This window comes from Acomys minous, assembly GCF_964271855.1.
Source record: "Acomys minous genome assembly, chromosome: 12".
NCBI classification, from domain to species: Eukaryota; Metazoa; Chordata; class Mammalia; order Rodentia; family Muridae; genus Acomys; species Acomys minous.
The window spans coordinates 73,581,667-73,596,858 of NC_140493.1; the positions used below are offsets into that span (position 1 = coordinate 73,581,667).

Below are 15,192 nucleotides of genomic sequence, written 5' to 3' on the forward strand. Positions count from 1 at the left end.
GCACCACTCAGGCGGTGCCAGACAACAGCTGATTGCCTCTGTTGGGGTTACTATGGAAACGTCTTCCCTTGGGACTTTGCCAGGAGGAGAGGGTGCTTTAGAAATGGCGGTTGGGGAGCAGAGCACGCTGGATGGATTTCAACAGACCTCACACCCCCCCATCCCCCCATATACATTAAAAGGACAATCCATCTTCCGAACAGAACAGAATCTTTCTAGCAAGCCACGTCAAACAGTAATAAAGCTTGGCATAATTACAGTCTATTGAGCCCACCAAACCTGCACATCAGCTCAGATAATTGTCTCTTTCCTCTTGCCTGTTTGTTTTGTATTTCACACAGAACTGGAGGAGGGATGAGAGTAATTAATTGGCTGCTTCCTCAGCCTTCAAGCCCGTCCTGATAAAAGGGTCTATATCAAAACAACATTAATGGGCAAATTCAAACATTTCTTTCAGACTAATTCATCAGGCAAAATTAACACTCACCAACAAAAGGAGGGCAAAAGAATTCCAGTGGCACTCGGGCTAAATGATTCAGCTTACGTGGTCTCCCGCGAAAGCAACGAGCAGATGTAATGTTTATGTAAATTCCACCTAATCTAGGCAACCTCCTTCCTGAGCGCTGGTCTGGGTGCACAAACATCTACGCAAATCCGAATGGCAGAAGTACACTTATTTAAACAATATGCCTCAACCACGGGGAGCAATCTTTTCCATGAACTTAACTGTGACTTCTCAGGATAATCCTCAGAGTCAAAGAGGTGGTGATCAAAGTACTGGAGCCAGCACTGTTAATTATGCAGGAAATGTAATATCTTTCCTTTGTTCTCCTACCAAGTCGCAGCAAGCACAAATCTCTCAGATTCACAAAATACACAAATCCTGACCATACTGTCCCTTGTAAAAATTTGAACCTTTCTTGACAAATGTATTGGTACTAATGCTTTAATTTCAAAGGACAATATACAAACAAGGTAAAGAAAGTGACTGTGACACTGGTTTGATAGCAACACAGATTGCAACTGGCTAAAACCCTAATCCACGCCCTCAGTGCTTGTACATAGGAAGTCACTTAGCTACTTAAGGGGGTCACCTGTAACCTGAATGTTTTTCCTTCAGATCACTGTTACTATTATGTGACTATGTCATTTATAAGGATAATGTTTGCTGAAAATATTCTCAAGGATCTGCTATGATGTCCTATTTTCATTTTTCCTGGGAAGACTGACCAGAAGAACTACTTTAAATGACAAATGGTTGTACAGTGCTTGCTAGTTGGAGGGGGGAAAGGTGTCAAATGTGTCTTTAAACAAATTTGCTTAGGCTTATAAAAAAATAGTCTTTCTCACCTTGATGTAAACCAACAGAGAGTATGGATTTGGTTATTGTGGTTAAAAATAGAGACTTAGTGGATTCTGAGTTATATATTTTAGGGTAATAAACACACACACACATACATACACACAAATGGGTGAAATACAAACAAATGGGTAATATCAAACAGTGAGAATATGAAGACACAGGCACCCTATTTCTGCTTAGAATACAAAATGGTACAGACACATTGGAAGAAAATCAACAGTTCACACAAAGCTAAACTGAGTCTTATCTGTGAATGCACTCCTAGGCATTTATTGAATGTTCTAAGAACTCGTGTCCACACAAGAAACCTGCATGTAAATATTTATAGTAGCTTTATTCAGTGACTGCTCCAAACCAGAAGCAAAGTGTCCTCCAATAATGAGTGGATAAACACACTGTGGTACATCCAAAAATAGAATATTATTCATTGATTGAAAAAACATGAGCTGCCAAGGCATAGAGAGATACAGCAGACCTTAGATGCTTATTGCTAAGTGAAAGAAGCTAATCTGAAAAGTCTACATACAGTGTGGTGCTGACACATGACATTCCAGAGAGGGTACAACTAGAGAGACAGGAAAATGGCCAGCGGTTCCCAGGGGCTCAGGGGGAACAAACCGGCTATGCATGAGATTGCACGCAGTGTCTACACCCCTCCTCACAGGCTTACCTTTGTCCCCATCCTCAACATCTTTTCTCTTCTTGTGGTGTGGTAACGACTGTTAGGTTGGAATGGGGTGCATTCTATTGTTTTGCTTTGCAATGTTGGGGCTCAACCTAGGCTTCTCACATGCAAATCAAAGACATAGCCCCAGTCAGATGGGATGAACTTGAAAGGAAGGGGCCTGGGAAGTTACTGTAATCTTAGAACTCATGAGACTGTGTCCAACTGTAGTGAAAATAGTAATTGGAACAAGGATAATGAGTAGCCCATAGTACAAAAACCAGAAAAGAACACGTGAGGACTTAATTTTCGGTAGGTGTGGCACTAACGAGCAATGGGGAAATAAGGCCTCTTCCCCATGGAACCTACACACTCAAACACCATAAATTACCATGTCTGAAATAACACTGCGAAACTACTCACGGCTTTAGGAGGACCTTGCCGCAGACATAAAAACATGGCTTGTATCACATAAAAAGTAAAATTCAGCTCAAACCATTCTTAAATACAAAATATACAGTCTCAAGTGCACTTGAAACTATTTTAAGGCTGAAGCAGCTAAAGGCACCCATCTAAGCGAGCTAGAACATGGCCAACCTGAAGAACAGGAAAAGCCAGGCATGGTAATGTTCTCCTGTCACCCCAACACTCGGAGGCTGAGGCAGGAAGACCTCAAGCTGGAGGCCAGTTTGGGTTACATGGCAAGACCTTCTCTTAAACAACAAAGCAAAATAGAACAAACAGTGAAAGTGAAATAAAACGGGAAAGAAAACTCAGAGCATACTGAAAGAAGTGGGCCAAACAGCCGCCGTCAGGTTAGGAACACAGAGCTCTAGTACTAAAAGTTACTTGCCCCGGAGACCCTTCGCTTGTCACCAGTAGATTGGCTTCTCCTCACCGCAGACCTGCCCTGATGTAGTCAATGGCGGCCTTTCCCCTGAGGAACAGTCCGCCTGTGGAACACTACTGTAGCCTTTCCCACTGTGAAGGACATGGCTTCACACACCACTGTCTATGGATGCTGCTACCTCCCCCAGGTTAGCGATCGTTTTCTTCTCCGCTCCTTCCCCCCACTTTGGCTTACACGTCTCCTGCCTCTCTATCAGCAGCATCCTTTCTTCTCGCTCTCCCTTTTTATTTCTCTGTATGACAAGCATGCGGTAGGGTTTTCGTATCTCAGATAAATGCCTTGATGGGTGCGCGCACATGTCCACACCTCTGCAGCCACCACCTAATCAAGATCCTGAACGTGTTTTCTGCAGACGATTTCCTACGCTCTCAACAGGCTTATGTCTGCCTCTTGCTGTCCTGCCCAAAACACTTTCCCACAAGTGAAAATGGTCTATTCCTTAACTCCTTTAAGTCTTTGCTTCAATGTCAGCCTCTCAGGGAGGCCTGAAGACCTTCTTCCAAATCATGGTGTACTTACTGTGTCTTGTCTCTTCTCTCTAATTTACTTTTTCCTTATCATATTTCATTGACTGATTCCCCCTCCCCTCCCCCTCACTTGTATAGCTGTTTTCCTTGAGTGTGGAGGAATAAAGCAGAGCCTGTGACTGCTTTGTCATTTCTATGACTCCAACACCTATGTGGCATCTATACAGTAACTATTCAGTAATTTGAATAGAATGGTTTGCTTTTGAGGGTAAAAACTGACGATGGTATACAGTTGCCTAAAATCCTGACAAATTTTCTAGTAGCTTTGTCCTCAAACCTATTTCTTTGTTTTACTTGAGGTCCCTTGAACCTGCTCATTACGATTCAAGGTACATCAAAAGCAAGGAGGACAGAGGGGCTGCAAGGAGGGGGCTGGTGGCTGCAGCCTCTCAGGGAGGCTGAAGGGATGAAGTCGTTTCTCAGCTTCCCACTGGTGGCGACCCGAGGGATGGCTGATGTTCTCACTAACACCGAGCACCTGGGACTCACTGCCTCTGCTAGATTACACCAGTTCAGTGAAGTAGGAAGTGCCAAGAATGACGGGACTGGTTGGGTGTTTTTGTGGTGCATTAGGAAAGAAATATTAGACCTTTTTTTGCCTGGCTGGCAGCAGTTAAGGAAACAGAATCACCCGTGCTGGGTGTTCATGAACAGTTTTAGGCCCTGTTTGACAGAAACCAGGATCTTGGCAACTGAAATGGAGTTGCTAGGAAGAGTCCAGTGCAGTAGTTCCTAACTTATGGCCTGCAACCTTTTTTGGGGGTCACATAATAGATATTTATAATACGATTCAGAACAATAGCAAAATTATAGTTATGAAGTAGCAACAAAAATAATTTTATGCTTGGGGATCACCACACATAAGAAACTGTATTGAAGGGTCACAGTAGTGGAAGGCTGAGAACCATTGTGGCTTAAAAATGCCTGAGGGTTTGCTGCACTCAAACTATTTTTTTTTTTAGACAGGGTTTCTTTGTGTAGCCTTGGCTGTCCTGGACTCCCTTTGTAGACCAGGCTGGCCTTGAATTTACAGTGATCCGCCTGCCTCTGCCTCCCGAGTGCTGGGATTAAAGGCGTGCGCCACCATGCCTGGTTCAAACACCTTCTTGCCTAGCGCTCTTCCCCATTAGGAAAACTTAATGACCTATCCCAATATTCAGCCTGATTTGTGACTGAAGTTCAAGTATGGCTTGGGCCTTGGGACAATAATCACAATAGTAGAAGGAAGATATAATCATACCCAAAATAATTTGTAGAAGCATCTTACTAGAAAGGTCAGCAAAGGATACGCATAGATTTGCAAGTGTTTGACAAGGAACAAAAGCACGATTTGGATCATGAGGCACCAATTGCTATGGGGAAGCCTTTTCTGAGACAAACTGTATAGTTCCTTACTGAAGGATGACGCTGAATGGTTGCTGGGGCGGCGCACTCTTAACTTGGGTCTAGTGCTGATAAATGCTGCAAGAAAGAGGTGAGTAAGGGGCTGGAGAGATGGCTCAGAGGTTAAGAGCACTGTTTGTTCTTCCAAACGTCCTGAGTTCAATTCCCAGCAACCAAATGGTGGCTCACAACCATCTATAATGAGATCTAATGTCTTATTTTGGCATGCGGGCAGAATATTGTATAAATAATAAATCTTTAAAAAAAGAAAGAGGTGAGCAAGAAAACACGTAAAGAGCAGAGACAGAAAGGACGGTCAGCGTTCATGTTGTTGATGGGGCTGCAAGGATAATGCGGTCCTGTAGTGCTGCCTTGAAACCAAGTGCAGCCATGACTTCCGGGTCCTCCCCCTTAGCACCATGCTTATCCTCCTGAGGAGTAAGCCATGCTTACAACAATATGTGGTACAATCTGTCCTTAGAGACAGAAGAGTAAATCAAACCAGGGAGGGAATCTACATACAGGAAGAGGGCGTGCAAGAACTGAGAGGCTAGACTGGGAAAGCCTGCTGCATTTTATACTCATTTAAAAAAAGTTATCACTTTTAATTTTGAAAACTTTTCAAATTGATTTTAAATGGTACTACCATTGTTCTTTTCTTCTCTAGAATGATACACCATGACCTTGTGGCTCTAACGGGCAATTAGAGCTCAGTGAGCACATGGGGAGGTGAGCAGACAGACAAAGACCCTGGAGCTTGGCCTTCCAGCTCTTTCATTTGGTGAATTACCCCTGCCCCCCATTTAACTGTGGATGTTTAAGAATAACTCACCCCTTCCCCTTCCAGAGTCATAGTTTCCTTCTCTAACCCTCCAGGATCCACACATAAATGTCCATCCCGACTGCTGAATTCTTTCCCTCCTTATATGTTAGGCTCCTAATGATCTACAGAATGGGTCTGCACTAATACCTGAAAATCAATGTGGTTGAAGTGGACACACACACACACACACACACACACACACACACACACACTCTCTCTCTCTCTCTCTCTCTCTCTCTCTCTCTCTCTCTCTTACACACACATTCACAATTACACAGACACATAACACATATATTCACACATATATTCATATACAATACATATTTACACACAGTCACACACACATATTCACACATTCACAAACACACATAGGCATGCTCACACACAGATACACATTCACACATAAAGATACAGACATATTTACACATACATACACACACACACACACACACACACACACACACACACACACACACTTTAAATATTTACCTAGAAGGCAAGGACTCACTATAGCATGCAGGCTGGCCTCAATTCACTATGGAGTCCAGAATGGTCTTGAATGCCCAATCCTCCTGCTTTAGCCTCTTGAGGCAGTTCAGAATTCAGGCATGTACCCAGCTATGACTGAGGTAGAACGTATTTTCCTTCAGGCCCTCCCAGCTTCTAGCACCCTCCTAGAATATGTCTCATTGCCTTAAACTTTGCTTTTATTTTCAAAATGCTTTATAATAATAAAATATTTAGGCTTAATATTGCCATATTTACTTTAAGATTAACCCCTGCCCCTTGAGGCTATATTTGGAGGTCCCCCTTTGTACTCAGCTTGCCTCCTTGGAGGAGGGAGCCATTTTCTTGTTCTGAAGTCAGTTCCTGCCAGAAGCAGCTGCAAAGCAAAGGCTGACGATATGCAAGGTTGATATGGGGGACCCCAGACAATGGCAAGGAGGAGGGACCTGGGTCAGGAGAAGAGAGGCAGCTATTCTTGCGGGGAGCTGCAGCACGTTCTGCTCAGTAGGGAAGCTTTGGGAACTGGCCGTGGTGGTGAGGCTAGACCTGGGTATAATGAATACCCCATGCTTATCGCTCACTGTTTCTGATCTATGTGAGGGGGCGGGGTCTCTGGCTGAGGGCAGCTTCTTGACAAAGATGTTGGCTGCTGAAATCAGGATGGTGTGCATGGGAGGCATGGGATACCGAGTGACATGGGTGGAACACCAAGAACATCTGCAATAGTGGGATTCATCCCTCTGTCTGCTTCCCTAGAGTGGTTACAGATCGGCATTCTTTATGATGTTACAACTGTGAATGCCATTGGCAATGATTATGGGGAAATGACTATAAGTGTGAACTGGTTTAAAAATTTTTATTTATAGTCAATGCAAAAAAGGTGGATGGGGGCTGGAGACATGGCTCATTCGTTAAGAGCACATAACGCTCTTGGAGATCTGAGTTCAGTTCTTAGCACCCACACTGGGTGGCACACAACCACTATAACTCCAGCTACAGGAGATCAAACTCCCTCTCTGGACTCTGTGGGCACCAGGCATGCATATACATATATTCACACAAAGATACACACATATACACATAATTAAAAAAAAAACCAAAAATCTTAAAAAATAAAAAGAAGACACTTCAATTTAAAACGTTGTTTAACTATTAGTAGAATTTATATCATGAACTTCATGGGTTCCCCTTAGTGGGAAGAAAGGCAAAGAAATAAATCACAGAGCATGATTATCTTTGCTTAGCTCCATACCTCCTTAGACTTTGACAAAATATAATTTTCTCTGTTGTCTACCCTCCTCTCCCTCCTACTCCCAGGCTGCAGGCTGTTAGGCTTAAATTGTGGCTGATATATAAGATTACAGGTCTTGGCTAAGAAGGTTATATATACGATCTCGTCTCTTCTTAGCTGCAGTTTATTGGTCTTTTTGTTGATAAGGAATGAGGCGCATGTGTGCGGCAGGGTGGGGTGGATGGGAGGGCACCACAGTGAAATCAAATCCCAAATCCAACGACACCGGCTATCCATAAATGCAGAAGTCACTCAGTGAAGCCAGGGACTGTCCCTAGGAACTGATACCCAGGCTGCATTCTTGTTGCTGCTGTTCCTTACTCCCAAAGCAACCAAATAAATCCACAAGAATGATATACTTCCTATTTCTTTTTGCAGGGACCAGAGGGGTTTAAAATAATCTTTAAGTAATACTCTTTGCAGATCCCAGCACTGGGTAAACACTACACCCAGTGTGGGTGCCAAGAACCGAACTCCATTTAAGAACTAGCAGAGAGAAAAATTGTCCCACAGCTGAAAAGCCCTAGTAGCCCAGCAGAAGCTGTCTAGAGAATCAGAACAGCCACTCGTGTAAAAAAACTAACATTGTTAAACAGGAAAAAACATATCTGACCCAGATGTGACGGTGCACCCCTGTAGGCCTGGCTACTCTGGAGGAGCACATCAGCTCATGAGTTCGAGGCCAGCAAGATCCTGTCTCAGAACAACAACGAAACCGAACTTTCATATTAAGATTCAGGAGGACAGGCAACAAAGTTCATGTTTCGGATCCAAGTGATTATAGAACGTGAAGGCCTAGGTATAATGGTGAACTGTAGAGTGGATTTAGATCAGAAGTCATTCAACTAGGAAGTTAATGTTGTAAAATATATTGGTAAAAACTAACTTCTGGGAGCGACATAAATCTCATATTTAAAATAGTAGTAGTGGGGGTGGAGGAGATGGTTCATTGGGCAAGTGTGAGTACTGAAGTTTTAATCCTCAGAAACCCATCAAGATTCCCAGGAGGGTGGTGGCCCTCCAATAAGTAGAGCCTCTGAAGGCAGGGACAGGGTTAGCTGCAGAGCAAGGTTAACCTTATCAGCGTGCTCTGGGTTTGACTGAGAGACGCTACTTCAATGCATAAGGTGGAAAGAGTGACTGAGATTGATTCTTGCCATAACACACACACACACACACACACACACACACACACACACACACACACACACACACCATCCCACATAAAAAGAATAAGCCAAAGCAGTAATGTTTCCACAAAGTAAATTTCCTACTGTTTTTCTACCTTATTCCATTTCCATAACAAATTCATAAAAGTCGACCTGGGAGACAGCTCAGTCAGTATGGTGTTTGCCACACAAGCGGAAAGACCTGATCTGAAGCTCCAGAACCCACACAAAAAAGCTGCACTTGTGTACGCTGATAATCCCAGCACTGGGGAAGTGAAGCCAGGAGGATCCCTGGGCTCGCTGGTCAGCCTAGCCTACTTGGAAAGTTCTAGGTCATTGAGACCTTCTCTCCAAAACCAAGGATGGCTCCTGTGTCTGCTGACCTCCACATGCACCCTTGCCCACATGTGCATCCACACGGACACACAGCACTTATACAAATAAATAAGAAAATGCCTTATGTGCAAGCACATTTAAACAGCATGCAACAGTAGGAACAGATGGCACATAGAACCATTGTTCTTGTCCTTAAAAACTGTTGGTTATTCTATCAGAGTCTTTGAATCTTATTAAAGAAAACTTCTTTGAGCTGGGCGTAGACGCCTTTAATCCCAGCACTCAGGAGGCAGAGGCAGGTGGATCGCTGGGAGTTCAAGGCCAGACTGGTCTACAAAGTGAGTCCAGGACAACCAAGGCTACACAGAGAAACCTTGTCTCAAAAAACAAACAAACAACAAAAAAAGAAAGAAAGAAAGAAAGAAAGAAAGAAAGGAAGAAAGAAAGCTGCTTTGAAATGACACAAAATTGGTATAAAATTCCAGGAAGACATGGGAGCCCTAAAGGCAAAGGAGTTGCATGTTTATCCCATCAGCCTCTGTCCAGGATAGGAATCTTTTGTTTGGCGCATACTTACATTATACAGAGGGATAGTCTTCATCACCTTGTACTGCTTAGTGGGGTCCATTTTATACAGGTGACGGTCAGTGACAAAAATTGCTCGGTCTTCTACCTTACTAAATCGATTCACCTGTAAAACAAAAACAAAAAAACCCAAAGCAATGAGCCATCGTAACTCATAAAAAAAGGAAACAGGTTGTGTTTGGAAACACTAGGATCAGAGGAGATTGTGGAGATGAAGTCTCAGGAGAAGGTCACCACGGACGGCACTCTGTGATCTCACAGGAATGGGGGTTCCCAGATATGTAGAGTTTGGCAGTAAATTTTTTGTGGCTTAACAGGGAAAACAGCAAATATAGAACTTGGGGACTAGGAATAAAAAATCTAGACCCATCAAGGAAGTGACTAGAACACTCACAGATAGGGAGAAAGGATTCTGTAAATCACATATCTGATAAGGGATGTGTATCTAGAACATACAAGGATCAAATTTAACTCAGTAATTAACAGGTAATTCAATAGATATCATTTATGCCTGAGGCCCCGGGCTGTTGTAAGAAGCCAAGATTAACATTTGGGGGTTAGAGCAATAAACAAGAAATGAAAATAATACCACAGAAAAATATGGAGAAAGCAAAAATGACTATGAAAAAATACACACATGTGTTTCTGCAGAACACTACTTTATTAGACAGAGGATTAGAGAATGCCTGACTTTACAGATATTTTGCTTTCCTAAGAGATAAAATTCCATGGTATAATGTACAATGATGGCTAGTTACCTGTTAGGATATTTCAGGTAATGCTCTAATCAAGGTTCTTGGATTAACATCTAAAATGTGCTTATTCATTTTTCATTTATTCCTTTAATATGCATGTGTGTGTGCCCACGAGGGTTTATGTGTACCTCGAAGGCCAGAGGGTGTTGCTCTCCTGGACCTGGAGTTACAGGCAGTTGTGACCTGAACTGTGTGGGTGTTAGGAACTGAACCTGGATCCTCTGCTAGGTCAGCATGTGCTCTGAACCCCTGACCCATCTCTCCAGCCCGTCCCATCATTTTTTTTTTTGACATTAAACCTTTTCTGTTATTTATTTATTGAGACAGGGTTTCTCTGTGTAGCCTTGGCTGTCATGGACTCGCTTTATAGACCAGGCTGGCCTCGAACTCACAGAGATCCGCCTGTCTCTGCCTCCGGAGTGCTGGGATTAAAGGTGTGCGCCACCACGCCCGGCTCTCCCATCATTTTTTTGAGCCTCTACATTGTGAAGCTTCTCACTGACTGAGAAAGGCAAGCAGACGAAACAAGCACCAGAAGCTCCTCCCACAACAGGGGACACATATGTATATATATCATACACCCCCACCCCACCCCCGTACATTCTCTCACCTTCTTATTTCCAAGGTAACAACAAAAAAGTTGGAGGCTAATCTGAAAGCACTTTGGTAGGCTTTGGTAGGATATTGAAATAGCTGCATCTGACAGGCAGGGCTATAGACAGAATCTAGCAAACTAAAATTCAAACTGGACATGGAAATGTATCTCCTCTCTTTTGCCTTGGTGTTAGCCATCCGCCAAGTCTCTAAAAATTTATTCTATAATAAAAACATGTTTTTTAGACAGCAAGTTGCGCCTATGATTAAGATAGAGTCTACATGGTGAGTGTGTAGTTTGTGTACTTGCAAATAACTTTGCTTAGCATCTGTTTTTGCCATGACAGACACGAAGCTCCTCCCTCAACAGTGCTCCAGAAGCTCTGAAGCAGTGAGTGCGAAGGTGCACTTAGCTGTTCTGCACAGCACTGCTTTATGCAGAGCTTTGTGAAAGAGAGGGTCCCCTGGTCTGGATGGATAGATAACTACTGCAAACCACAGCTCTCACTATGATGGCCATAGCCCAGAAACTTATCAAAGGTTCTAAGGATTCTGTGTTAAAGCAGTCTGTTTACCCAGCTTTTCCACAGTACATTTAATCTACATAATCCTTTTTGAACAAAAACCCATTAACATTTAACAAAATACTGGTTCTGTGAAAGCCATTTTGAGAACATTCATCAACATTTTCATCAACCTTAAACTATGGAGAACAGAGGGCATCTAGCATAGAACCTGAAAAATAAGTGGAAATAATTCCCTTCATTTTTTATGAAATTATATGGAGAAACTAACAAATGAGGTACAAAAGGATATAATTTTAAACCCCTGATATACAATTTCACAAGATCATCTGAGTTGAGCCAAAAAGGCCACATGGGCCTTTTATGGTATATAATGAGTAAGTCTAAAGGCAAGAAAAATAACTCTCAAAGCAGACATTGTACTGAAGCTGTTCAGAAATATTCTTCATGTGAACAAAATGCAGTTTCCACAGAGACTAACAAATATCTACCTTCTGTTTCAGCAACTCAAACCTTAAAAGATGGCTAAGGTAAGTGCAAAAGTCATTCTGTCTAACAGCATAAAAGCTGCAGCTTGCTTAATGTGGCTCTACTGACACAGAAACATTCAACATTCAACATACATAGGTGAGTCCCTGCTTAACACTCGAATATTGTGGGATACTCTTTAATTTCATATTAATTTTCTCAAAGTGACAGCAAAGCTAGGTCACAGACTCAGAATTAGATAAGACATCATCTTGTTTCTTGTACCCAGAGTTAAAACGCTCACCCCAGGAGAGCATTCTTAGCCTTCTGCCTTCCCTAGCCACTTCAAGGCAGCTGTTTATAGGTTCAGTTGTTTCTACAGGGGTCAGAGACGAAGCTTCTGCAGAGCGAGCGCAGAGCAGACAGGGTGGCAGGGGGAGCCATTGGCAGTAGCCTCTCACCTTAACTAACACTTTAGAATAACTGCCTTTAATGGAAAGCAGCTGCTTCAAAATAGTCACCACACGAAGAGGAGGGCTTTTGGAAGCTTGCCTTGGTGGCGTGCCTTTGGGATCAAAAGATTCTACAGAGGACATGATCTATGCAAGTGTGAAGAAGGGTGTTTTGCACTGAACTTAGAATATAGAACCACCAATAAGAATTCTTCATTTTTTTACTGATCAGAACCCGGGATGGGACTGTCAGGCATTAAACTGACCTCCCTGGAACGAGAGGCATCACATCAGGCTTTTCTACAGATGGCCGAGTTCTCAGACCACCCAACTCTCTTTGACTGTTCTGATTGCTGGATACCATCATATCAGAAGTGAGAGTGGGCATAACCTCCCTCCCGAGGGGGTGGGCACAGGTACATTATTGTGTGACAGTCACAAACAGGAAGTGTGACTAAAACGTTTCGTGGTTGTGCACATCTGGATAACAAAAGCCTTTTGATTGTGTGATTATCCCCAGGAATATCCAATAAAACAGATTTCAGAGCTCAGAATGTGTAGACAAGCTGGTGATACTGAACTTTCCTCCCCAACATTTATTTCAGTCTCAGCCTGCTGTCCTGTTGTTCATATCCCTTGAACTTGAATTCTTCTTTAGAATGTTCAAACTGAGCATGACACGCTGCATATGTGAAACCTGAAACACTCTCAATGTCATGCCAGCATTCGAGATGTTCAGACTTCACAACATTTCAGATTCTGAATGTTCGACCTGTACTACTGTCCCTGCCTCCCAACACAGAGTTCACTGTGTAATAGGAGTTACTGGGGCTGCTTGCCAAGACCAAGGCGTGATTAGAAGGCCGACCTTCATTCAGCGGCTCTCCCTGTGGAAGGTCTGGAGAGCTTCCCAGATGGTAAAAGCTTCCACAGGGTCAGGAGGGGCACAACATTTCCTTTCAACTGTGGTGGCTAGCCATCGACATTTTATGGTCTATAAGGTCAGGTTTAAATTTACCACTTTCAATTTATTTATTTGTCCCATTTATTATTTGTTCCCTATCGCACATTTCTGCATTTTTATATAGTGAGGTTGGTTTGTTTGTATATTCTGGCAAGTTCTGGGGAATGGAATTCTGATCCTTACACATGTTAGGCAAGTGCTCTGTCTACCACTGAGCCCGGCACTCCCAGCCTCCTCCCCTCCCTGCCTTCTGTTCTAAGATTTATGTGTATGTGTGTTTTGCCTGCATGTTCGTATGTGCATTAAGTGTATGTCTGCTGCCTATAGAAGGCAGAAGAGGGCACCCGTTCCCCTGGGACTGGAGCTGACAGACAGCTGTGGGCCACTGTGTGGTTTGTGGGAATGAACCCTGGTCCTCTGGAAGAGCAGCAGTGCTCTTTTAGTCACTGAGCCAGCTCTCCAGACCCTTGTGCCCTCTCCTGACATGCTGGTTAACAATCATTTTGTTATTTTTGTGGTTTTGCCAGGGTTTATGACAACAGGCCTAATGCTTGTTTTCTGTTGATGCTACTGTGTGTAGCATAAACCCTCACACATTTGCCTTGTGCTTGAATGAGGTCTTGTAATTCTTCCTACCGTATTCACTTTCAGATGTGCCTAGAAAAGCGTGTATCACTGTAGTTCTTAAAAGATGTATTTATTGGGCATTCAATTCTAGATGAACTGTTCTTTCTTCAGTATTCAAGACCCTCCCTTCTCTCTTCCTCTCCCTAACTCTGCACCCCACCCAAGACAGCGTCTAGGGTCTTCAAGTCTACTTACGTGGGTGCTACATACAGTCAGATGGCTATTTTTTAAAAAAAATTTTTTCTTGAGACAGAGTTTCTCTGTGTACTGCTGGCTGTCCTGGAACTCAGTCTGTAGACCAGGCTGGCTTCACACTCAGAGATACGCATTGCTCTGCCTACTGAGTGCTATTTTATATTTTTAATGCCTTATTTGGAGTCTATTTTGTTGTTATTTTGTATGTATTTAGTTCTGGGTAGTCTTAGTGCTGTGTCTTCAAATTCACTAGTTTTTCTTTTAAAGAAATTGTCAATTTATTTTTATTGTGTGTACATGTGTCAAAGGGGCACATGTTGAGATTGGAGGATAACTTTGTGGAGTCCTGTAACTCCTTTCATCTTTACTTGGATTTCAGGAATTGAACTCACGAGACACTGGGGCTGGGCAGCAAATACCTTTCCAATTGGAGCCATTTCAGTCCAAATCTACTAATCTTTCTTCTGCAAGGTCTAATCTACTGTTAATCTTACTGACTTCACTTTTCCCTCATATATTTCATGTTTATAAGTTCAACTGTAAGTCATTTAAAAGTCTCCTGGCATTTATTAAACATGTTGAATCTTCCTTCAAGCTTTTTGAATATATACAATAGAATGTTAATAATTGCCTCCATGATCTTGTCTGTGCCTTCTTGGATGACTGAGTTTTCATTTCTTTATGAATTCAATGTCTTCTCTGTAAGCTTGTTGACTGGATGTCAAGCATTCTGATTTTTTTCTTCTGAGTGCTGGATGTTTCTGTACTTCTAGGAACTTTTTTGAGATTTCTCTTGTGTGCTGTTAGGCCACTTAGAGCCCTTTGACCCTTTCAGGAAGTGCTCTTAAGGCTTGTTGTGGAGGACAGCAGGGCTGATTACTCACTACACTGCTGCAGATCCTTCCAGTGCTCCTCCTAGTGCTCCCGAGGTCTCCAGTGTGGCTGAGGGCTCAGGCTCTGCTCCTCTCCTTTGGGGATGGTGGCCCTTGCCCAGCCTAGAGTGGTTTCCCTTCGTACATGTCTAAGCAGCATGTACTTGGTGCCTAAACCAGACC

At 43.0% G+C, this 15,192-nt stretch overlaps 1 protein-coding gene across 3 annotated transcripts in view; it reads right to left on the reverse strand.

The window, feature by feature from the left end:
- MYO1D (myosin ID) overlaps positions 1–15,192 on the reverse strand; it is a 303,283-nt gene that overhangs the window by 100,123 nt on the left and 187,968 nt on the right. For all 3 annotated transcript variants that reach the window (XM_084750418.1, XM_084750417.1, XM_084750419.1), the window contains one exon: positions 9,551–9,664. In XM_084750418.1, coding sequence (XP_084606544.1) covers positions 9,551–9,664 — 114 coding nt within the window. The remainder of the gene's footprint in view (positions 1–9,550; positions 9,665–15,192) is intronic.